Here is a 26,244-nt window from a genome sequence, read left to right as displayed (position 1 = left end):
TGCCAATGTTTTTTGTGTCTTGATCTTTCCTTAAAATGATTAACCATTGGATGTAGGCACTTCTGAATAGGTGAACAAAAGGTGTCTAAGGATATAAGACTATCATGTCCAACTTTGATTTGATTGGGCAATGATCATTTTATCTATGGATACCAGCAGCCACCTCCTTTTTCTGCTTTCTGAGGGACAAGGCACCAGCCAGTTGTTGGATTGGTTTGCCCTGAGATAAGGCTAGTGCCAGCACTGTCTGCTCACTCTCATCAATCTTATTAGCATACACTCTTGGGGAATACAGCTGTGCATGTTAAAGAGAAGCCATGGCAGTTTTCTTTTATAGCTATACGTGAATGTAATCAGCTTAAAAGCATAGTCCACCTTTTGCAAACTTTAATAGGTACCACCCACATTAATAAAATTTAAAAAAAAATGTACATTTAATTAATTTAATGCATTATTACATTGGAGCTGAAGCGGCATTGCAACAGCGTTCAGTGAATCACGGTTGCAGTGCACAGACAGGCTCTTGCATATTTTCCCCCAGTCCCAGGTCCTTTGGTTATGGGGCTGGACTAAACGATGGACTACCAGTACAGTGACCATTATTTTTCCCAATTGAGATCTGAGTCCTGCTCCAGTGGCAGATAGTACTTGTAGCCTTCCACTCACAGGTCACTGCAATTGAATGATGCGGCTGTGTGGATGAAATCACGCACAGCAGTGCTAAATGTAAAATATCCCCAAGATGCTGCAGGGAGAAGCACCCACAATTCAGGTAAGGGCAGTTTTGAGGCTGGGGGGCTGTGGAATGTAATCTTGTTTCATGGTACACCCTAAATATTGGTGTAACATGAAATGTTGTCAGAAAGGTGTACTATGTTTTGAAGATTACTTTATAGAAGAATGTTCTTGTACTAAAAAGGTTAAATTTGTGTTTAAAGTGGATCTTCAGTGCATCTGAGCACCACAAACCAAAAACACTATTTAATTCATTTTTAATATTCAAAGCAAACTCATCCATCCATCCATCCATCCATCCATGTCTCCATGCTTTATTTTGCTGAGAAATCACTTTGAAAAACACCCCTTAGCATTTCTGGTTGTTGCCATCTTCAGTAAGAGCAAATGATTTAAGTAGAATTTATGGATGTACCAAAATTGCGGCGGTCCAAAAAAAAAAACAACAAAACTGCCGAAAATTGTGTTTTCGACACAATGCCGAAAATGGTACGGGGCCTGGGTGGGTGCCGCCCATTGCGGGTGTGTCATCCTGGCTTCCCCCAGTCCTCCCTTCTCCTCTCCTCCCTCCTCCCTTCCACAGAGCGGCGATCTCAGTGAGTCACAGAGCTGTGAATTGAATTGCCCGGGCAGCAATAACAATGTCCCGCCTCTTGTGACAGACGGCACACTGATCCAATGGTGGGACATTGAATCAGCGTGATGTGATCACAGGAGGCGGGACATTGTTACTGCGGCCCGGGCAATTCACAGCTCTGTGATTCACGGAGATCACCGCTGTGATCTGGGTACTGTTGGGCTGCATGACGGGCACTGGTGAGGCTGCATCCACAGACACTGGCATGCTGCATGACGGGCACTGGTGAGGCTGCATCCACAGACACTGGCATGCTGCATGACGGGCACAGGCAGGCTAAATCTAATGGGCACAGGCAGGCTGCATCTAATGGGCACAGGCAGGCTGCATGTCGGGCACAGGCAGCATATGTCTGCACTGGCAGGCTGCATCTGATGGGCACTGGTGAGGCTGCATTGAACTCTTATAGCATGTCTGCAGTCTTTGACTGTCTCCTGTAGCATGTCTGCAGTCTATGACTATCGCCTGTATCAGATGGTTAAAGACTGGGGACATGATACAAGAGATGGTAAGACCCCTTTCATACTGGGGCGCTTTGCAGGCGCTACAGTGCTAAAAATAGCACCTGCAAAGCTCCCTGAAAGAGCCGCTCCTGTCTCTTCAAGCCCGAGGGCTTTCACACTGGAGCGGTGCGCTGGCAGGAAGGTAAAAAAAAGTCCTGCTAGCTGCATCTTTGGAGCGGTGAAGGAGTGGTGTGTATACCTCTATACCTCTCCTCCGCAAATGCGACGGCAAAACGCCCCTAAAAGTAGCGGCGCCGACACCACCCCTGCCCCAGTGTGAAAGGGGCCTTAGAGACTGTAGACTGCATTTTTCTGGAGCTTTTCTTGCACTAAAGGTGCCAATAACAGCCAACAATAAATTCATATTAACTTAAATTGATGATATTAATTAAAAAGTCAAATATAATACAATTGTATATAAAAAAAAATATATATATATATATATATATATATATATATATATATATATATATATATATATATATTTTTTTTTTTTTTAATGTCATTTTCGGTATCGGTTTCCGGTTTTCGGCCTAGTGCATCCTTCATTTTCGGTTTCGGCACCAAAATTTCCATTCGGTGCACCCCTAGTAGCATTTAGTTCCTGGAATCCATCTGCCCTTATTTTAGGCATGCATGCAGGAAGGTGTGCTTGGGTGAGAAAATCCCTCCTCCTCCTCCCATCCTGAAGACTTCTGGGATGTATGACATCATTTGCCTAGGACCAGAAAGTAACTGGGGGGGGGCTTAAAATAAGTAAATATTATATACCTTCCTATCTTTTTACTATTGCCAGCAGCATGAGGATTAAAAATAATCAATGTTTATTAGAAGAGTATTAAAGTGTATTTAAACCCAACCTCCAAAATAAAAATACAACATGTTTATCTAGTTTCAAATTACACTTTTAATATTCTTAAAGTTACAGCTTTCATTGAGATAATATCTGGTGATTCTTCCATGAAGGTCATTGTTCTGCAGATACTTCATAAACACGTGATTAGAGTTCTTCTCACTTCATTCACTAATAATGGTGGCTACCAGTACAGGAAGTGAGATTCTCCCCAATATGTAATATGCAATAATAACTTTTCATGTGAGTCTGGTGGTTGACGTGTTTTAGATCTCATATCTCATTTTCAATGTAGTTGATTGCACAGGACTGTTGAAATCTTATTTGAAATCTTATCTGAAATCTTATTTCTGTACTTTTTTCCAGCTAATAAAGTCATTCCAAGTTATACGACGACATCACAGGCCTGATTCCCCAAATGATGCATGACGACCACTTCAGCCACCTATGCCACAGCCTCCCTCCGGCGCATCATCCCCTTATTTTTGCCGGAGAAGCTCTCAATAGGATAAGTCTGCACACCCAATTCACCCGATTCATCCTGGAACTGGACTTTCAATGGACATGCCATGGTGACATGAAGAGGATGAGTTAAGGGTACTTGCAACGTAACAGAGGTGTCTGGGCTTGTGTTTGTGAGTGCTTGTGCCCGCTCCTTCTGGGAAGGTGCAAGGACCATGAGCTTGTCCCTGAAGCCACGCAGGTTTGGGAGGCCATTAAGCCCACAACTAGTTCTCTTCCTTCTTTTTGCCTTTTGTCTTCTTAGTGTTTTCATCTCCGCCTATTACCTGTATGGCTGGAAAAGGGGGCTGGAGCCTTCAGGGGGTGACACCCAATCCCTGGACTGCGATGAACCTAAAATCAGCCCTTCCCGTCTTCTGCCTGTGAAGTCTATGAGATCTGTGGATTCTTCACGTACGGACCCGCTGGTGCTTGTGTTTGTGGAGAGCCTCTATTCCCAGCTTGGCCAGGAGATAGTGGCTATATTGGAGTCAAGTCGTTTTAAATATCGGACCGAGATAGCCCCGGGCAAGGGTGATATGCCAACTCTCACCGATAAAGACAGGGGGCGATTTGCACTAATTGTGTATGAAAACATTCTGAAATATGTTAACTTGGATGCATGGAATCGAGAGTTACTGGACAAATACTGTGTGGAGTATGGCGTGGGGATCATTGGTTTTTTCAAGGTAAGGGCAAAAGCCAAATTTCAGGGAATTGAAAACTTAGCATGTTCCTTTAAGTTTTTATACACTACTGTACTGTTTTCTTGCTTCTAGCTAATTCGTCACCTAAACAGGTGCAAGTACTCCCTTGACAACCAACTACTGTTTAGATGACAAGCACCAGTCTCCCAGTCACAGAATATTGAGCAGTTGAGGCATTTAATGAAGTGCACTATGGAAACGATTGTTAAGGCATGCCTTGAGAACTGCGGCAAAACTTGACATATTTAGCAACATGCAGATAGATGTAGAAAACCTATTAAGGCATACAGTATTTTTTTTTTTTTTTTATAGGCAATTTCATTTCATAAGGGTCAGCATATATTATGTGCTATTGTACAACACAACCTATGTTAAGTGCAAATGCAGCCTTACATATGTGTGTTCCAACTTCATCTCAACCTGTCATGGTGGAAATATGGTAACTGTGACTTTCTTGTTTTTGAAAGTTCAAGCTCTGGAGCTGTCAACCTCACCCTTCCTTCACTACCTTGTGAGTTACAGACCCAGAATAAATATGCAGTAAGTGATGTTGGAACTCATGACTTTGAATACTTGTTGTGGATTCTATTCTGACAGGTACCCTTTAAGCCTTCCTACCCGCAATCTAAATGTCGTTTAGTAAGGGTTGACATTTTACTTTAAGGCTTTCCATATTCAGGACAAAACAGGTTTAATTTTAATAGCTAGGTCACCAACATCACCCTTACCTTCTATCCTTCTCCATTCTGTTCAGCCACTGAAAGAAAGAAAAACTAATGTCCAAGTTGCTGTAGCTGCAAAGGATTTCAATCCCCCTGGTTGGCCTGTAGGACTAAGATGGAGTTGGGCAGTGAGCACCCCATTCTCCAGTGCATTGCATAGTGTTGTTCTAGCATTGTTAATCCGTGAGATATTACTGACCGGAGACGAGAGCAGAGTGCAGACCTCATCAGTGTACTGATGTCCTTCATAATCAACTGAACTGAAATGCAGAAATGTGGAAAATTACATCCTGCTAGATTGCTTCAGGCTGGCCCCCTTTTGCAGGTATAGCTATGTAAAACATTGAAAATAAGTGCCTATACTGTTTAAAATCCAGCTGTCTCGCCCTGCTCTGCACATGCTCAATTGCTCTCTATTTTTAGGCACTGTGCCAAATTTGTAGAGGCCAATCTGCTGACAGCCTAAAGATTTGCTGCTGTTTAGGGGCTTTGGGCTTCAGCAAAATGGCAGCCTGCAGCAAGAAGAAATCAGAGCATTGCTGGGGGCAATTTACAGCACACACTCGTCTTGGTAGCATCGTTAAGAATGTATGTTCCTTGCTTATCAAGTTGTTATGGGTAAAGTTCTGCTTTAAGTAAAACAGCTTGATCGCCAACTCCTCCCAAGACTTTTGGGTGAATTTGCTCTTTTAAATACATTAGTAGGATGGTGAACTCTTGTTTAAAGGATTTGTATAAGCATGACCCACATTTACTGCCAAACCTCCCTTCCACGTCGTAACATTTGTTCTTTTAGAGTGAAGCAACTTTTATTACCATCTGTGACTTTGCCAGGCTTGCAAAAGTCCTGCAAGGGCATATGCTGGCAGAAGGAATCGGCATGGTGCTCCAGGTTAGTTCTTGGGCACATCCCACAACTACACCCTCGAGCTCTTTCTCGGCACACAGTATATGCTAGGCTCTTGGGGGATGAAAAAAAATCAGTGCTAAATGGGACATAGGGATTGTTATTATTACAGGTACTTGTATAGCGCCGTAAATTTTACACAGCACTTTACATGTATATTGTACATTCACATCAGTCCCTGTCCTCAAAGAGCTTACAATCTAAGGTCCTTAACTCACATACATACACATATTGGGGCCAGTTTAGACAGGATCCAAATAACCTACCAGCATGTCTTTGGAGCATGGGAGGAAACCCACACAGGCACAGGGAGAACATACAAACTCCAGGCAGGTGGTGCCATGGTTGAGATTGGAACCGACGACCCTAGTGCTGCTTGATGGAAGAGCTAACCACTTAGTCACTATGCTACCCATAGGGTTTACTTATTCAGAATTCTATAGTCCAGCAGGAAGGGTGGACAGCACTGGTTATGATTTCAGGGCAGAAAGGCACCATGTTTTTAGTTCACACATATGAAGTTAGGAGCACTGCCAGATCAACAAGTATTTTTGTATTAACAGCATTTTTAAAAGGGCTAACACAGGCATGTATTAGATAATGAATATGTTTTATATTTTGTCTTGACAATGACTTTAAAAATGTCTCACTTTGTAAAAGAAAAATGTATCTGGTTTGTCACATATTCTATGGCAACTTGATTTACATAATAGACAAATAGACAATTTGATATTGGACCAAAACGTGTTTCCATTTATTTTTTTCCTGGGTTCTTTGACTTTCTTAGGCTGGTAGTCCAGGACCTCACAGGCCTTGGTGGTTTGCTTTCCAAGAGCGCTGAAATATTTTCCTGAGCGAAGGCTGACTCATGCATTCCCTTTCTGCGGCATCCCCAAGATGCATCCTATTAAGCCCATTGGAGTGGCCGTAATCCTCTGACAAAGTTGTAAATGAGCCATTGTTCTTGGCGAAGGGCCTTGGTGGACATCTCCTTTCAGCGGATGTTTTTCTATTCATAAGAGTCTTTCTTTCCCTCCCAGTCGGCTGAACAACACTCGGTCTACTAGGTCTAGCTAACTGCTCATGGGTTTGTGGCTTTTTTCAATCAGGCTTTGACTGTGCAAAATATTCAGTCATGAGTCGAGTTAGCCTTTGGTAGAGTGGGGAAAGTTTAGAACCCCTCCCAGGTTGGTATTACTCAAACCAGTAAAATCAGAAGGTTCAAAAGCTACGTACACCCACACTATAGGTACCACCACTGCGCCAAGTACAACAATTGTGTTTAAAGCTGCCACTTAAATTGAACAGATAATCATAAGCATTTACCGTGTACACTAATATAGTATAGTAAATAGTGGCGCTGTGAATTAAAGTGACTTTAAATCATGAATAACAAATCACCCAGTGACAAATGATAATCACTAACATAAATTAATAAAGATGAAATGTATAAATTGTATGCAATTATTTAAATGAATGAACAAAGTCCACAACTGAACAGTCCATTGAAGGAACGTGAAAGCTCAGTGTGATTTAACGCTGTGTTGTATGAAAGGATTAGCTTAAAAAATCATCCACCACACCGCGTGCAAATGGTGACTCCGCTCCCCTCTAGGTGCGCACTCACCAGATGAAATTGCCTTGCACTCTCATGCTCGGCAGATAAGCGACAACCCACACAAGGTTAAATCATCCATCGATATCCAATTGTGAAAGTAGATCTCATGGAAAATCCACATATAAACAAGCAGTGCTCCAATAGTGCAGAACGATTTGATAAAAATGTTTTCAAGTTAAAAAAGCTTTAAATATTGCATGGAATCCAGTAAATATAGGCATGTAACAAATCCACTGCAGCAGCAAGAAATTGGCATGACATGGTAACAGCTGACCAGCGTGTGTAAACGGGATCTCACCCACACGGAATCGTAAACCCACGGAATGTCAGTTCCGGTATTGCGTCCAACGTCACTAATGGTTGGCGTACAGTCACATCCAGATGCATTTCGTCATGGCAACTTCCTCCTGGGAGTCGTCTGAACAACACTTGGTCCACTAGGTCTAGCTGACTGCTGATGGGTTGGTGGCTTTTTTCAGTCAGGCTTTGACTGTGCAAAATATTCAGTCATAATTTAAGCACTTGCCGACCGCTGCACGCCGATATACATCGGCACAATGGCAGTGGTGGGCAAACGGGCGTACCTGTACATCCCCTCTTAAGAGGCGGAGATAGCAGGCATGCGCCCAGCGTGACCGGGATCGGTGGACTCTATGTCCGCCGGTCTCCCGGCGATCATGTCACGGAGTCTCAGAACGGGGAAGTGCCTATGTAAATAAGGCATTTCCCCGTTCTGGCTTTTGTCGTGACAGATCACTGCTCTTTCGCATCGGGAGCAGTGATCTGTCATGTGACTTGAAGCTCACCCCCCCTCACAGTTAGAATCACTCCCTAGGACACACTTAACCTTCATCGCCCCCTAGCGGTTAACCCCTTCACTGCCCGTGTCATTTACACAGTAAGCAGTGCATTTTTATAGCACTAATCTCTGTATAAATGACAATGGTCCCAAAATAGTGTCATAATGTTGCAGTCCCGATTAAAAATCAGATCGTCGCCCTTACGAATAAAAAAAGATTAAAAATGCCATAAAACTGTCCCCTATTTTGTATACGCTATAACCTTTGCGCAAACCAATCAATATACGCTTATTGCGATTTTTTTTTTTTTTTTTTTTTTTTTTTTTACCAAAAATATGTAGGAGAATGCATATTGGCCTAAACTGACGAAAAAAATTGTGTTTTTTATATATTTTTGGGGGATATTTTATTATAGCAAAAAGTAAAAAAATAATGCGTTTTTTTTTTTTCTTTCAAAATTGTCGCCCTTTTTTTGTTTATAGCGCAAAAAATAAAAACCGCAGAGGTGATCAAATACCACCAAAAGAAAGCTCAACTTGTGGGAAAAAGGACATCAATTTTGTTTGGGAGCCACGTCGCATGACCGCGCAATTGTCAGTTAAAGCGATGCAGTGCTGAATCGCAAAAAATGGCCTTGTTATTGAGCAGCCAATTCTTATGGGGCTGAAGTGGTTAAAGAGGCCCTGTCCTGCTTATTTCTATTACAAGGGATGTTAAAGCGGCGCAGTGCCGAATCCCAAAAAGTGCTCTGGTCAGGAAGGGGGTAAAATTTTCCGGGGCTGAAGCGGTTAAAAGGAAGTTTGACCTTTGGTAGAGTGGGGAAAGTTTAGAACCCCTCCCAGGTTGGTATTGCTCAAACCAGCAGCACTGAGTATGTAGACAAGGGAAACTGAAATGACATATGAACCACTAGAAGAAAGTATACCTTAAACAATGAATGCCTGCGCCACAAAAATGTTTAAAGTGTTACTAAACACAATAAACCAAAAAAAAAAAAAAAATCAAATTCAATTCCATCATCTATTGTCCGTTTTCATACCTTAGAATAGTTCCAATACAGTATATGTGTTTGGAGGGCTCTATGCTATTATTAGTCCTCATGCACACTGGACGTTTTTACAGCTGCTGTTTTTGACTTTAGTTTTTTTTTTTTTTTTTTTTGCAGTCAATAAACTCCTCTGCATGTTATCCTATGTGTCCATGCACACACAGGCTGTTATCAGCAGTTTTTGGCAGGGGCGTTTTCTAGCTGGAAAAGCCCCAAAGAACTAGTTGGTTTTGAGAGGAGTTTTTCAGCTGAAAAAACGCTGGAAAAAGCTAAAAATAGCTTAAAAACGCGGCTATTCTACGTTTTATCAGCGCTTTTGAGCTTTTATGGGAGTATAGTTTTGCTAAAAAATGCTGAGAAATGCTACTATTAAAAGGATGAAAAACTCACATTATAGCTATAGCTTTCTACAGCTAACGTTACTGTTTTTTTTATAATGTCCAGTGTGCAATAAAGCCTTATTTTGTTGTATTAGGAAAGTTTTGTGAAACAAAGTTACAGCGCCGTTGTGCGGCATTTACAAGGTTCAGACAGTTTGGCGAGGAGGTGTTATTTCGCCTTCTCAATGCCTGTCAAGTGCCTCTGAAAAGTGATCCACCAAGAATTGCTTTCAAAGATACGGCAATGATAGCCACATGTTTAAATTTATGTTCATTACACACGATTGCAGAGCGGTTTGTGGCACAGCTCTATTCACTTGAATGGGTCAAACGGTACTGTCTATCGAATGCGGCAGACCAGTGACGGCCCATTAGGGGGCGCTCGGGTGTTGCCCTCTCTATCTACACCACCCGCCCGCTATATGAATAATGGACAGGTTGTGGTTTCTGTTTGCCACCCCCTCAAAAAAATTAAAAATTACCGATGGCCACCACTCCATACAGCTGCCTTCACAGCTTAAAGTGTTACTAAACCCAGGACCCTGCATTTACTATATCTGATCACAGTACACAGAACATGGAAATACAATTATTTTAATGATTCTAAACTGCTAAATACCTTTTCTCATCAGCAGTAGTCTTGTGACTTCTATCAGTGTCTGGTTAAAGCTTGTGGGAGGAGTTTTCATTCTACTCTGACTGTCCTGTGAGGCTGCAGGACCCCTGACCCTCTGGACAGTGCTGGACATAAATAACCCCTTTAGGTTCCACAGTGAGTATAACAAGCGTGCTTTACTGCATTTACAGACTGATTTTACTGTTGTGGGTTTAGCAACACTTTATAGGTGGAAGGGGTAGGTAAAAAACACAGCTCAGCTGGCTTGGCTGTTTTTTTACTGCCCCACTTTCCCCACTTTTCCCCAACCACAAGTGTAAAAGAGCAGTAAATATAAAGAAACTTTTTGTAAATAACTTAAAAATTCATAACATCCCACAAATATGACCCACTATAAAACACTTTAACCACTTCCTGCCCGGCCCATAGCAGATGACGGCCGGGCGATGGTTCAGTTATCCTGAGTGGGCGTCATATGACGTCCAGCAGGATAACATGCCACCGCGCGCCCGCGGAGGCGCGCATCGCGACAATCGGTGTGTCAGTCTGACACACCGCTACACCGATCTTGGCAAAGAGCCTCCGGCGGAGGCTCTTCACCACGTGATCAGCCGTGTTCAATCACGGCTGATCACGATGTCAATAGGAAGAGCCGTTGATCGGCTTTTCCTCACTCGCGTCTGACAGACGCGAGTAGAGGAGAGCCGATCGGCGGTTCCCCTAACAGGGGGGGTCTGCGCTGATTGTTTATCAGCGCAGTCCCCCCTCAGATCACCACACTGGACCACCAGGGATCGCCACTAGGACCACCAGGGAGAGGGGCAACATGTGGATTGCCAGGTATGTGCCCAGTCAATGTCCAATCTGTGCCAATCAGTGCCCACAAATGGGCACTGATTGGCACCATTATATAGCGCTGATGCCCAGCAATGCCACCTTTAGGGGCATCAGTGTCCATCAGTGCCCATCCGTGCCACCCATAAGTACCCATCAATGCCACCTACAAATGCCCATCAGTACCGCCTGAGAGTGCCCATCGGTGCCACATACCAGTGCTACCTATCGGTGACCATCAGTGCTGCCTATCAGTGCTCATCATCCGTGCCACCTCATCGGTGCCGCCGTATCGGTGCCTGTCAGTGCAGCCATATCAGTGCCCGTCATTGAAGAAGAAAACATACTTATTTCCAAAAAAATTTTAACAGAAACAAAGAAAAACTTGTTTTTTTTTTCAAAATTTTCGGTCTTTTTTTATTTGTTGCGCAAAAAATAAAAACCACAGAGGTGATCAAATACCACCAAAAGAAAGCTCTATTTGTGGGAACAAAATGATAAAAAAAAATTGTTTGGGTACAGTGTTGTATGACCGCGCAATTGTCATTCAAATTGCGACAGGGCTGAAAGCTGAAAATTGGCCTGGGCGGGAAGGTGTCTAAGTATCTGGTATTGAAGTGGTTAAAAACATAATCCCCCTTAGAAAATCAATGCACCAGTTCCTGTAAAGAAATGTCATCTACCAGCAAAATCAAATAGAGTTCTAAGTGACACTGACCGGGGTCAGCCTACAATGTACACAATGTGTATAATGTACTATAATACACCAACCATGTAGAAAACAAATAACATGTGAGCAAATAATGGAATGAGAACTTATTTGTACAAATAATTTGAAAACCAAACTCTGCACTACCTACCCCAAAGTCCCACTGCTAATATAACAAATAAGAGATGTATGCAGGAAACAAAATACTGTAAGTTGAAATGCAGCATAAAAAGAAAAAAACAAAGCTTGTGTGACAAGCAAAAGGTAGTGTATCCCTGATCAGTGGTGGATGGTTAAAAAAAAAAAAATAACATGGGGACTGATGACAAGAATTGACTAAATCCCAGTCGGAGCTGATTCACAAGGAAGTTTATTTTTTTGCTGGAAATTTTCCCTAACTTTTTGTTCTTCATTTAAAGGCCAATTCTATGTGTTGTAAAAAAAAAAAAAAAGTCCCTCAGCAAGTGTTTCAAGGTTGTCCCTGCAGTAATTTCCTTTAGGCACAAACAAGATATCCCAGCATCATTCAACTTGGAAGACTGAGAACATCCATTAAGTGCAGTGTGTAATAGGCCCACCCAGTTAAGAGGATCACCACAGCGCCCTCATCTCACATACAGTGATGCATAGAGCATCATTGAAGACTTCCTTCCACTGAAAACTCTTCGATAAGGAACCTGTCTGCCATGTGACTGTCCTAAAGATTATTTAAGACTCCGATTTAACAAAAACTGAGAGGATTCTTGGATTTTAACACCGCTGCAGTGTGTTCTGAGTGGGTTGCATCAGAATTTTGCTGATCTAATTAACTTGTTTCCTGGAGTTTCTGTTTCTTTGTACTGAATCTTCAAATTTAATAATGGTTTTATTTTGATGGACACCAAAACTTTTTTGCCTAAGGACACCCATCTCTGAGGTTTTTAGTCGATCATTCTTGGCATACACAGAGTTTAGCACATGCAGCTGCATTGCACAGAGCAGATCCACTGAGCACGTGAGATGGGGCCTGTCACTGTAACCATATGTCAGGAATTACAGTAACCATAATCAACACATGAGGTCTGTCTGTGTCAGCAGGTTTCTGTGTAACCCAATCTTTACTGCCATGGCTGGAATTGCATGGGCCACCTGTTTACTTAACTTTTCATGAGTAATCCTGCGCCATCAGCTGCGGCCATGGAAAAATAAATAGACTTTTTGTGAGCATTTCTGAAATCCACAAACATGATGTCGGTTACCGTGCAGTGGATTACCTTTCCTCTGGCTTACTGCTTAATGCTTGCCTAAATTGGAGCTCCAGGCAAAGGGGTGAAACGCAGAGGACAAAATAAGTATATATGTGATGTGCTTTACCTGGTAAAGGATGTGTAAATCTGCGCAGCCAGTCTTTTTTGATTTTAAGTACCTTCGCTGTGCTGTTTAGCAAGGCAGGTGACACCACTGCTTTCTGTTTCAGCTTTGCAGCTTCCTGTGTCACTGCTGTGCCTCCAGCTTCCACATTGGGCATTATCATACTCTTGGATCATTGTCCAGTGAGTAGGTTTTCCAGGAAGCCGTGAAAGAAACTCCAGGCAAAATGCTAAATTCACAATGGAAAGGTTTTCCCTGGATCTTCAAAAAAGTGATGGCAGCAGCACTAGCACCCTTAAAACTTTTTAGGGCGTTTGTGTATTTCCATACTTAGATGGTCTTCTATTACGCTCTATCGGAAGAACCAGCATGCTCAATTCAATTCGCATGACATGTGAAATAACATTGATTTTCATTGAAGCTGTTGATGTATATGTGGTGCATCCGCAGTGCGACTTTACAAAAAGTCCTGTGAGCAGTGTGGTGTGGTTCAGGTGCGAATTACAGGCTCATCGAGGTCTATGGGAATGCTTCTGAATCACAGATGTGTTCAGGATTCAGTTCAGGATTAAAGCGGAGTTCCACCCAAAAGTGGAGCTTCTGAGTTAAGTGCTGGTGAGCCCCTGACATGGCACATTTGGCGTGTCATTTTTTTTTTGGGGGGGCGATACCCAGTTTTTACAGGCACCCAGCTCCCACTTCCTCCCCTGGCGCTGCGGCGCCGAAAGGAAGTTCACCTCCCCCCCCCCCTTCCCCCCCCCCCCCGCAATCTCTTGGGACATGTCCCAGAAGATTGCCCGGCCATTCACAGTGCACCCGACTCGTACATGCGCAGTGTGTGTCCGGCTGTGAAGTCACCCTCAGTTAGAATGTCGGCGCTGCGGAGAGGAAGAGGAGCGAGGCTTCTTGCGCCCGCATCGTGGGACAGGTGAGTGATTTATTAAAACCTAAATTTACTTTTAAATGGGTGGAACTCCGCTTCAAGTTCAGGATTTTAGCACGGATAGCTCTCCCACAGGAGTTGACACCCTTTATCTACTATGTATTCACCAGCACTGAAATTGCAGCTGTGACAAAAATACTGTCATGAACCTTGGGAATTCACCTTCAGAACATCAGGACATATAATTTGCACCGGACATGTGTGAACCCAGCCTCGGTGTTGTCTTTTGGGTTGAGTTATCGCGCAGAGAGCATGGTTAACAGTGCGCCCCCACCACTATCTGAACACAGATCTAGCAAGGAGGAGATTGTTTAATTCGCTATGATTGACAGAGCTTGTCTAGGGATCAAAGCACTTCCCATTGACCAGCGCTGTCGTTAGGTATGCAGGGAGAGGATGCATCTCAATTCCCATGTTCCACCCCCCTATATCTGTCTTATAATTGGTTGCTGGGATTCTGTGGTCCAGGCTACTTTGCATCATTGGTTGTTATGGTGCTAGGCAGTCTGCACTATGGAAACACATGATGCTGTGCAGCCCAGCTGCCAGCACCCTAGCAACCAGTGAAAAGATAGAGGGAGTGGAACTGGGTGGGAACCCCCAGGCTCACTTACTAAACTCTACATGATTGGTGGTAACTGAACTCAACGTTAGTAATGCCCACAAATCGGGCTTCATTCATTCAGAGAATTTCACATTTCAGTACCATTTTATTAGAGGGCCTAATACAGACTTTTAGACATGAATGTATGGACCTATACTTTTTTTTTTTTTTTTTTAGTGCTCGAGAGTTCTTCTTTAAAGCAGTACTTTAGCCGTACATAGATTTATTGCAGCATTGCTATTCTTACTTGTAAAAGGCGTTTTCCCAGCTGGTATATGTGTCCAGGTGATGTAAAAGGCTAGCAGCTCTATATAAAGTTCTATGACTGCTGCCTTCATGTATTCTAGATGTCTAGCTAAAAAGTCGTTGGATCTTCACCACCTCTGTTTCTGTACATGAGGACACTCCACATTCTACAAATAGCATGGTGCTTGGTATTGCACAAACTGCCAAAGTTAATTTCAGTGCCACCCTGCATCTTCCTGTTTGTGTTGTCACTACCCTCTACTTCTAATCCCCCCACTAGCAAAGAGGCTGAGAAGGACCAGGTAAGATGGTGGGTGGCAGTTTTAAGTGACTTAAGAGGTGCCTGCACATATCTCGCCATCTGTCATTCTCCTCTGCTGTGGATACATGCTCTCCATACTAAATAGGCAAAGCTCTGACACTACCAGTTGGTGTCTGAGCTTTCTTGTCCTCCCCCACCCCTTTGCTACTGGCTCATCACTATGGTGGGCTACTTAGTTGGCTGCCATTGCCTCACTCCAGAAACAGTGATAGCATTGAGGAAGACCAGTTAAGGGGAGTATGATCTGCCAAGCAAACTAGCATGGTTTCCAGAATTGGGACAGTTTATGCTGAAGGTGTTCCACCACAAGGAACACTTGTTCTTATTTCTTTTTTTAACTTCAAAGAAGTCTTTTATTGAAAAAGTTCACAAATACAAAACTTGTTCTTATTTCTAATAATTCGTTTTGGCAAACTGGCATTCATTTTTGACCGCAGTGACAGGAACATTCAAAGGGGCAGACTGGAAATGCTTTCGCAAATGTACAAATTTGTAACCGCGTAAATAGTTTTTGTTCGGTAAAGGCCATTCATTCCAGAACACTAAAAGTGAAAGACGTCTTAAACTATTTTTGAACGATATTCGAATGTTCTGAGAATTTTCGTATAAATTTTCCTAAGAACCTTCGTACAAATGTTGTGTTTGAAATTCTTTAAGTGTATATCCAGCTTAAGTGTGCTCCAGGATATCAAAATTACTAACAAAAAAGGATTATGGCAGACTGGTATACTGCAACGATACCTGGATGAACAACTGAAGGACTGAACAGGTTGACTGTCTCAATGCCTAACTTTCAGTTTTTGTGTAATGTACTTTTAACACCGCTTTCAGGTAGTAAAAAGTCATTATTATTCAAAAATTGATCATTTTAAGTCTGATGGGCTTGCCAAAGATATGGAAACTTTCTTGACTTGAAGCAGAGTTCCACCCACATTTTGAAGTCCTCACTATCCAGCATAATGTGTGCAGTAATTACAAATTGGCATATCATTTTTTTTTCTGGATCACTTACTTTAGTAACCCTTTATTCTATTCTCACTTCCTCCTTTACGGTGTCATTTACAGCTTGGCAGTGTCTCCTGGGAGATGTGTGTCATCAATCCCAGGAGATAACAAGCATAAATAGATTATTTTCGTAGCCATAACAAGGGGGCGGGCACTTCCTCCATCGCTGCCCGTTGTTATGGCAACAAGATAATGATCCTACCCTACGACCAGTGTATACTGCGCAATCGCGAGATCGGGAGGTGCATGCTGGGTAACCAGCAGCACCATATCCTGGAACAGACTCCTAGTGGGCTTCACATGCCCACAGTGAAGATGGAAGCGCTCTGCAAAGAAGAAAACAAATGTGAGTACATAAAAAATCCAAATTTATTAACCACAAGCATTAAAGTATTTAATGCAGTGTAGCAGAACAGATTAGCAAAAAAATAAAAATCCTGGTGGAACTCTGCTTTTAAAAAAAAAAAAAAAATCATCTTCCTGTGTGGTGAAACTACCTGGACAGTAAGCGAGGGAAATGTCAATAATATAGGTCCGGATAGGAGTAAAATTCTAGCAAGGGTTCTAATCCTTCCGCACACTATCCAAAGTTAAACAAAAACATTTTAGCTGGACATACAATTTAATTTGCGCTCTGACAGATGAGGGTAGCATATGGCAGGGTAAACAACCCCATCCGGTTATTTTTTATTTATTTTTACCCACTGGAAAGATTCTCCTTCACTTTCTGTCCTAACCACCTGTTCTCTAGAATTTTGGATTCCCCATCTTTTTCTGTTTCAGCGATGGTGGTCACCAAGACAAACTAATGGGTGAATCTTCTCAACAGGGACACGGGCAGGAATAAGATCCTGACAGGGCCCTAACTACTTGCCACTCTATCCAAATCCAAAGGAAAAGATTTTGCCTTTTGCATACATTTATAAATTAGAAAATTATAATGGCAAACAATGATCTGGCACAGATTTTTTACATGACCCTAATTTTGGCCGTTTACAGACTATAATAATAAAAAAAAAAAAAAAAAAAGCGTATTTGAATTAATTTGCAGTGTAAAAAGAAAACAAAAGGAATTTATTGTTTGCACAAGCTATATGAATATTCTTTACCTTTTATAAAGATGGTTGTTCCAACAAAGTTTTTATCTCTTAAAGAAAAAACAAAAAAAATAGGAGGATATGAAAGTAACTACACCAGAGTGCCCAATCATAAGGCAAAATGACAGACAGAAAAGTTCAGGAAACAAGGAAGGGCTAATGGTGGTGATGGTGGAGGGGAGGAGCATGTCAGGGAAACACTTCCTCGGGGGTGATGGTGGAGGGGAGGAGCATGTCGGGGGAACACTTCCTCGGGGGTGGGGGCTTAGGCAGCTTGTGAGGTAAGGACCTGTGCCTAAATAATAAACCCTGGTCTTCTGTATTGCTGAGTATGATGCACCATCCACCTGGAAGGATGAGTCCCCCAAATTTCATGAAAAGACTCCCCAGTCCGTAGGAAGAACGTCGGCTTATGAGCTCTCTAAATACCATAGAATCTTCCCAGGAGAGTGGTGTCACCTTTGCTCAGTCGCTGCGGACGACGGTAAGTTGGTATAATAGGAAAACCTTTTTCCTTTTTTACAGGTATATTTTACACATACAGTATCTGCAAGTGATTTTTACAGGGGAAGGAGCTAGACATCATGGGTTCATGAACACAACCCTATGATTTCCTGCAGGATATTACTGACAGCAAGATCTTTATGAATGCAACGTTGGTACTGATGTTTACATGCGTACATGGCAAATCTACCCTATTCCCGATAGCAAGTCTCGCTATAAAGTGAGTCCGTGCTGAGAAATAAGATACTTCAACCTTATTGTAGGGAGAAAACTAAATTGATCAAATTATAAATTATAAAATAGTCCATTTTATATTTCTAGTTGATCTCCACTGTGAAAGTAACACAAAATACACCTGAGAATGGTGATGAGAGAAAAGGTCTGCCTTCCATCTCCACACACACTGCCGCTTACCGACTCCTGTTGATCTCTTAGTTATAGGAGATCACTTATGCCTGTGGCTTGATACCCAGCCCGGGCCTTTAATTAAACACAGTCAAGATCCCAGCGTCTTCACAGGAGTTGCAACTCATACAGGTTTGTTTTGCTAGATATTTCCCAAATTAAAGGCTTCCATAGTGTAAAACCATTGGATAGTTCATTTAAAGTTTTAAAAGTATTGCAGTTACATTTGTAAAAAGCATCACATGCAGTATAGGACACAGAGCTGGCCGGCTCTCGAAAGGCAACCCGCGGTTCCGGGACTTGCGTGTATCGCGGTGATGTCAGCACGTTGCTCCTCCCTACGCATTTCGTCACACCTGACGTCGTCCTGGGGCCTCTTACCCTATTGATTACTAATACACAGGTGGCCAATCAGGGACAACATGTCAACTCAGCAGTGTGTAATTACACTTTCTGATTACACTTTGTTGAGTAGGCCAATAGAGTACATGTGCTCTGTACACCTATAAACGTTAGCACAAATGTTAACGTGTGTACAGTGTAAAATACGGTCCATAAACAGGACTTTGGATGCAGATTTTTCTGTTTTTAGTTATTCATATATCTGAACACAGCATGAGTTTGATTTTTTTTTTTTTTTTTTTAAACTAGAAAACAATACACCTGCGTTAGAATCTGTAAAATAAGCAAAAATGCTGTACTGATAAAAACTCAGAGTTTCTTTGCAGCCTTGTGCATGAGCGCTATGGGTCTGCTTTAAGCCAGCAAGTAGGACGTTATTTTTTAGCAGGGATCATGTCTGTGCGTGCTTTTTTTTTTTTTTTTTTTTTTTTTTTTTTTTTTAAACTTCGTGTGGTATTTTTCATTCTATGCTATTTGCCCTTCCCTCGCTGATGAGATGATAGCAAAAGTTTCATTTGAAATGGTATCTTTAGATCGAGACCTAGTGCTGAAATGCAAGCTGAGACTGTTATTGACAAAACATTATCTTGCTGTCTTGGTGTGTGCAACACTTAACAAGAAAAAGTGATAAAAAAAAAAATCTGTAATTTTGTTTTTGTGTCAGAAAGTGGCGGCATTCAACAAATAGCTCTTTCTCATCACCTGAGCCAAGTACGCAGCTTGTTTCCACTAATGAGCAGGTGTGAAACTCTCTTGTGCTGGCTAAGCAATGTTGTGTAGGTGAGCATAATCTGTTTGGTGATAGAAACGAAGTGCAGGAAATTCATTTAAAGCAGAACTCCAGGTGAAAATAAAGCTCAACAAAAGTGAAAATTTAAAAAACTTTCGATTAAAAGCTGTCTGGCAGTAATTGTAAGGCCTGATTTACACCTATGCAGGTTGCAGTTTGCATATTGCAGGTGCAGTTTGCATTTTTCAATACACATTTTTGATCCATTGAAATCTATGGAGCCAAAAACCAGAAAAAAACTCCCTGTTCCTTTCCATAAAATGCACAGATGTGAACTAGGGCTTTCACACTGAAGCAGTGCGCTGGCAGGAGAAAAAATCTCCTGCAAGCCGCATCTTTGCAGCGCTGAAGGAGCGTTGTATTCACCGCTTCTAAACCGCTCCTGCCCATTGAAATCAATGGGACGGCGCGGCAATACCGCAGCTATAGCCGCGCTATACGAGTGGTTTTAACCCTTTTTCGGCCGCCAGGGGGGGGTTAAAACCGCACCGCTAGCGGACGAATACCGCGGTTAAACGGCGCTAAAAATAGCGCTGTTTTACCGCCGACGCCCCCTACCGACCCAGTGGGAAAGCAGCCTGATGCCGCGTACACACGACCGGACTTTACGGCAGACTTTGTCCGACGGACTTTATAACAAACTTTCCGAATGAACGGACTTGCCTACACACAATCACACCAAAGTCCGACGGATTTGTACGTGATGACGTACGACCGGACTAAAACAAGGAAGTTGATAGCCAGTAGCCAATAGCTGCCCTAGCGTCGGTTTTTGTCCGTCGGACTAGCATACAGACGAGTGGACTTTTCGACCAGACTCGAGTCCGTCGAAATGATTTGAAACATGTTTCATTTCTAGGTCCGTCGAACTTTTGGGGAAAAAAAGTCCGCTGGAGCCCACACACGATCAAATTGTCCGACAGACTCCGGTCCACAGGACCAAGTAAGCCATAAAGTCCGGTCGTGAGTACACAGCATTAGCTGCCTCTGATCCGGTCCACCCAAATGGAAGAGGACGTAGCCCTCCTCCAATTTCTTTATATTTTTTTTTCAGCGGGCCTGATCAGACTCAGAGGTAGGCGGGTGTAAACGGTCACAAACACGTTAACACCCGCCGGTCTATAGGAATGCATGGACCTTCCAATAACGTCCGCCTGTCAAAAACTGACAGGTGGCTCTGATCAGATTACCTGTGTGAAAGTGAACTTGTTTGGGGCCGGTGTCCTGTTTTGAAGGTAAATGTCCTCCTTTATTTCAGGTCTCATGCCCACTGAGGCAGGATTTTCAATAGAATTGCCCTGCATTCGTTTCCGTCGGTTATGCCTTCAATCCTGACCTGTCTCCCAGTTAGTACTGTTGAAAAAACATCTTTATAATATGGTGCAACCACCACTATTGACATGACAACCTCATGAGCATTGTAGACTATCCGACTCAAGTTTAGTTTTGGTCTCATCATTCCAGAGAACTTTCGTACATTCTATTTTTCACATGTCAACTGAGTGTTCTACATGCTTTTTGGTCCAAACAGGAATTCATATGAGTTTTTTCCAGCAACGGCTGTTTCATTGCTTTACCTTAAATTCCAGTTTTGGAAATCATCTGGGTTATAGCTTTTTTTTCTTCTATTGCTCTGCAGTTGTTTTTAGAACAACTACTTAAAGTGGTTGTAAACCCACATAGGAAAAAAAAAAAAAAGACCTGCAAGACAAAGGCACAATGAGCTAGTATGCATAGCATACTAGCTCATTATGTAATACCCGCTTGAGATTGAAGCCCTTGCTGCGGTGCCCATACACAGCACTGGCCGGTGACGTTGCTCCTGGAATTACTTCCGGGTATCGCAGACTACGGCGCTCTGATTGGCCGGAGCCACAATGACGTCACTCCCGCGCATGAGCACACTCGCTGAAGCAATGGCACGTACGTGCCATTGCTTAAGTGCGCATGTGCCGATGATGTCGGCACATGCAGATACAGGGGATATCTCCTAAAAGGTTTAGGAGATATCCGGGGTAGCTACAGGTAAGCCTTATTATAGGCTTACCTGTACCAAAAAGTGGATTGTAATGGTTTACAACCACTTTAAAGTGTTATTAAACCCACAACAGTAAAATCAGTCTGTATATGCAGTAAAGCGTGCTTATTATACTCCAGGTAGAACCTAAGGGATTAATCCTGCGTATTGTGTAAAAAGGCTGTTTTATCCGGACTTCTCTGATCCTCCCCTTCTTCCACTGTCCCCAATCTGCTGATAGAACAGAGCCCTAGGAGGCACTCTGTACATGCTCAGTTTGGTGTGTATTGCTAGTGAGTTTTTTGTTTTCCCGGAGGCTGCATGTGATCAGCACAGGGCTGATCAGACCGGCCCTGACCCTGAGGGCAGGGGTCATGCAGCCACATAGGACAGTCAGACGAGAATGAAAGCTCCTCCTATAAGCTTTAACCAGTGCTCAGCAATACATTGATAGAAGTCACAAGACTCCTATATAATGCTGATTAGAAAAAAGGTATTTAGCAGTTTATATTTAATAAAATAATTGCACTGCCATCTTATTTGTACTGTGGGAGACTAGATATAGTGAATGCAGGGTCCTGGGTTTAGTAACACTTTTAATTGTTTCTGTAATGCCCACCTTACCCAGTCACCCAGAGTTTTGGTATATATCATTTCCAAGAGTCATGGTTGTGCCATAGTTTTTCCATTCATCGTGGATTTACCGGTGCTCTGGGGGATGTTCAAAAATTTCTTTTTAGAACCCAATTCAGATCCCAACTTTTCAAGACCTTTATTTTAAACCTTGTTTTGATAGTTCCAAGCGTATTCTTCGTGACTCTGTTTAGTTGAATATGTTACCTAACAAACTAAACTGTAAGACCCTCTAGAAACATGTGCATGTACTCTGTGATCCCGTGACAGTTAATTGTACACAGGTGGGCTCCCTTTATGTAACTTCTGAAGGCAATTAGCGGCAAGCGTTCTTATTTAGGGGTTTTACTGCACAAGAGAGATGAATACTTTACAATCAAGTCTTTTCAGGTTTAATTTGTAGATCATTTAGGAAACTGGATTTTTTACACTTCAATATTATAGACTATTTTATGTAGATCAATGATATAAAATCCCAATTAAATTCAGGTGAATTCCAGATTATAATTAGCAGTATTTTGACTCCATTTTACCCCATGGTCATAAGATAGCAGTCTTAAAGTGCAACGGTACTAAATTATTAGCTGGGAAAATAGCAGCATGAGTTGAATGCAGGTTAAAATGCATATTCACAGAGAATGAGTAGAGAAGATCCACACTTAAAGTATAACTAAAGGCTACATTTTTTTATTTTATTTATTTTTTTTGGATAGAGGAGAGAGATTAGTACGCTTGTCTGTTTTTAATACTGTCTGTGCCCCCGTTAAGGAGATTCATCCTCTTCTGTTTACCATTATCATTGAAAGTAAAAGAAAATCTCCAATTTTGGGTTGTCCCCAGAAAAGTAATAGAGGGGACATTTTCCAATGGGGACACAAGCTCTGGTGGCCTGAGGGTCCCTAATTTGCAGGGATAATTTCCTCACTTCCTGTTTGACTATGAGACCGGAAGTGAAGGGAAATCTCCGTAATGGGACAGATGACGAAAACAACTCTGATAGGGGTTATAACCCTCCATTACTCTATCCAAAATGACAAAAAAAATCCTATTGCCAGGCGGTCAGACGGTCATATAGGGGGGCTTGCCGAGCCCATTGCAGGTTGTGACTTTTAGAACGTTTCTTAAAGCGGACCTTCAGTCATTTTTTCAACTTTCCATCTATTAAATGTTCTGCTCTTGTTGTTTTAACTTTGGATAGTAGTTTTTTTTTCCTGCCAGTAAATATCTTATACAGCCCACTTCCTCTTTCTTGTCTGGTCTTTAGCCTAGGCTTATGACATCATACACAGCTCTCTCACTCTCGAGTTTTCCAGGAAGGGAGGGGGATGAGTCAAAAGAGGGCCAATGAGAGCTGCAGAGCTTGAGGTGTGCCTCTGTGTAAATCCAGGAGGTGAACAGGCAGCAGCTTCAGCTGGTTATAAGCTCTAACGAGCAGGGCCCTCTGATTCCTCCTGTATTGAATTGTATTGTAACTGTAATGTCTGCCCTCATGTTGTAAAGTGCTGCACAAGCTGTTGGCACTATATAAATCCTGTATAATAGAAATCACAGCTCCTCTACCCCCAGTACCCATCTATTATGCAGTATCATGGGAATATAGACTTGCTATTACATGCTGGTTCCTTATCCTTCTCTCTTTTACCTTCGGTTGCTGTTTATTTGTGGTTTTAGTTCATACCCATTTACAATGAGGCTCTTTTTGGAGCATGTGTAGTATTTATTGCTGCTTTATCCTTAATGTTTTACTCTGCTTAAGCCCTGGTTCACATTGATGCGATTTAACATGTCAGATCACATGCCAAATCGGCGGCAATTGCCGGCAGTGTCAGCATCCATGCATTTGCGGCGCCACACTGATTCCCAAAAGTAGTTTCTGTACTGCTTTTGGCGATTTCAGGGTTCTATTTCAGAAACCCGCACAGATGTCTCTGAAATCGCCCCCAAAGTCGGGACTGACAATGCGGGAATGAAATTGTGCGAGTTCAGATGAACTCGCACAATTTCATTCCCGCAGTCAGTGTGAACCAGGGCTCAATGTTGAATTAGTGTTTTAGAATTGTGACACTTGTGCTGGCTTTCAGTTCCTGGTTCTTACTCCCTTTAGGTACAGTAGCACAGTCAGCTTTTCCTGTTTTGCTTCTTGTTATAGAACCACATAGTTGAAATTGATATCATGAATTGATGAAATTTTTTTTTTTTTTTTTGGGGGGGGGTTGGGGGATACAGCACCAAACACATTAGATATGTGCAAAGTTATGTATCCTATAGTTTGGAGATTCTAGGTAAGTGCACTGCACCGGGTCCCTCTCAATCCCTCTCAATCCTTCTCAGTTTTGGTGTCAGTCATCCATTCATGTCAGTTGGGAATCACAAGAGGTCCACCTTGGTCACTATCTGAACACAGGGTTGCACACTGATGCTGTCCGTTGTAAAGCTTTATTCAGTCAGCACAAACACATGAAGAGCCCCACCAGCAGACCACCCCACTCAAACACATTTTACCCTTACAAGCTTAATCGTAGAGATTGGGCCTGTCAGGGTAAAAGTATACTTGTAGTGCCTTACAAAAGTATTCACCCCCCTTGGCATTTTTCGTGTTTTGTTGCCTCACAACCTGGAATTAACATGGATTGTTTGAGGATTTGCATCATTTAATTTACAGAACATGCCCACAACTTTGAAGATGTTTTTTTTTTTTTTTTTATTGTGAAGCAAACAACAAATAGGACAAAATAACAGAAAAAGTCAATATGCATAACTATTTACCCCCCCTAAAGTCAATACTTTGTAGAGCCAACTTTTGCGGCTATCACAGCACCAAGTCACTTTGGATAAGTCTCAACGAGCTTGCCACATCTTACCACTGGGATTTTTGCCCATTCCTCCTTGCAAAACTACTCCAGCTCCTTCAAGTTGGATGGTTTGCGCTTGTGAACAGCAATCTTTAAGTCTGACCACAGATTTTCTATTGGATTGAGGTCTGGGCTTTGACTAGGCCATTCCAGCACATTTACATGTTTCCCCTTAAACCACTCAAGTGTTGCTTTAGCAGTGTGTTTGGGGTTATTGTCCTACTGGAAGGTGAACCTCCCTCCTAGCCTCAAATCACAGAGTGGTACAGGTTTTGCTCAAGAATATCCATGTATTTAGCACCATTCATCTTTCCCTCAACTCTGACCAGTTTTCCAGTCCTGACTGCTAAAAAAACATCCCCACAGCATGATGCTGCCACCACCATGTTTCACTGTGGGGATGGTGTTCTTTGGGTGATGTGATGTGTTGGGTTTGCTCCAGACATAGCGTTTTTTTTGATGGCCAAAAAGTTCAATTTTAGTCTCATCAGACCAGAGCACCTTCCTCCATACATTTTGGGAGTCTCCCACATGCCTTTTCGCAAACTTAAAACGTGCCATTTTGTTTTTTGCTGAAAGTAATAGCTTTCTTCTGGCCACTCTGCCATAAAGCCCAACTCTATGGAGCGTACGGCTTATTGTCAATCCTATGTACAGATACTCCAGTCTCTGCTGTGGAACTCTGCAGCTCCTCCAGGGTTGCCTTAGGTCTCTGTGCTGCCTCTCTGATTAATGTCCTCCTTGCCCGGTCCGTGAGTTTTGGTGTGTGGCCGTCTCTTGGCAGGTTTGCTGTTGTGCCAGGTTCTTTCCATTTGGTTATGATAGATTTGATGGTACTCCTAGGGATCATCAAAGATTTGGATATTTTTTTTATAACCTAACCCTGACTTGTACTTCTCAACAACATTGTCCCTTACTTGTTTGCAGAGTTCCTTTGGTCTTCATGGCAGTGTTTGGTTAGTGGTGCCTCTTGCTTAGGTGTTGCAGCCTCTGGGGCCTTTCAAAAAGGTGTGTATATGTAATGACAGATCATGTGACACTTAGATTGCACACAGGTGGACATAATTTCACTAATTATGTGACTTCTGAAGGTAATTGGTTGCACCGGAGCTTTTTATGGGCTTCATAACAAAGGGTGTGAATACATACGCACATGCCAATTATCAGTTTTTTTATTTCTGAAAAATACTTTTATGTATATATTTTTCTAATTTTACTTCACCAACTTAGACTATTGTGTTCTGATCCATCACATATAATTCAGATTAAAAAAACATTGAACTAAAGGCTGCAATGTAACAAAATAGGTAAAAAGCCAAGGGGGTGAACACTTTTGCAAGGCACTGTGTATATATACAACATAATAATGATATAAATAAAATCCTACATAGACAATCAAACTGCTAACCCTACACACTGAAAAGAGTGTTACCAAACAAATGAGTGAATTCACATATTAACACTCTTTTGGTTCTGAAGTGATATGTAAACAGGTACTAGTAAG

At 42.3% G+C, this 26,244-nt stretch overlaps 1 protein-coding gene across 2 annotated transcripts in view; it reads left to right on the top strand.

Annotated features, from left to right (window-relative positions):
* The window catches only part of NDST1 (N-deacetylase and N-sulfotransferase 1), a 201,015-nt gene that overhangs the window by 88,275 nt on the left and 86,496 nt on the right, over nucleotides 1-26,244 (top strand). For both annotated transcript variants that reach the window (XM_073621096.1, XM_073621097.1), the window contains one exon: nucleotides 3,095-3,918. In XM_073621096.1, coding sequence (XP_073477197.1) covers nucleotides 3,406-3,918 — 513 coding nt within the window. In that variant the 5' untranslated portion in view covers nucleotides 3,095-3,405. The remainder of the gene's footprint in view (nucleotides 1-3,094; nucleotides 3,919-26,244) is intronic.

This window comes from Aquarana catesbeiana, linkage group LG03 (assembly GCF_042186555.1).
Source record: "Aquarana catesbeiana isolate 2022-GZ linkage group LG03, ASM4218655v1, whole genome shotgun sequence".
Taxonomy (NCBI): domain Eukaryota; kingdom Metazoa; phylum Chordata; class Amphibia; order Anura; family Ranidae; genus Aquarana; species Aquarana catesbeiana.
This window is presented reverse-complemented; position numbering and strand designations above follow the sequence as displayed.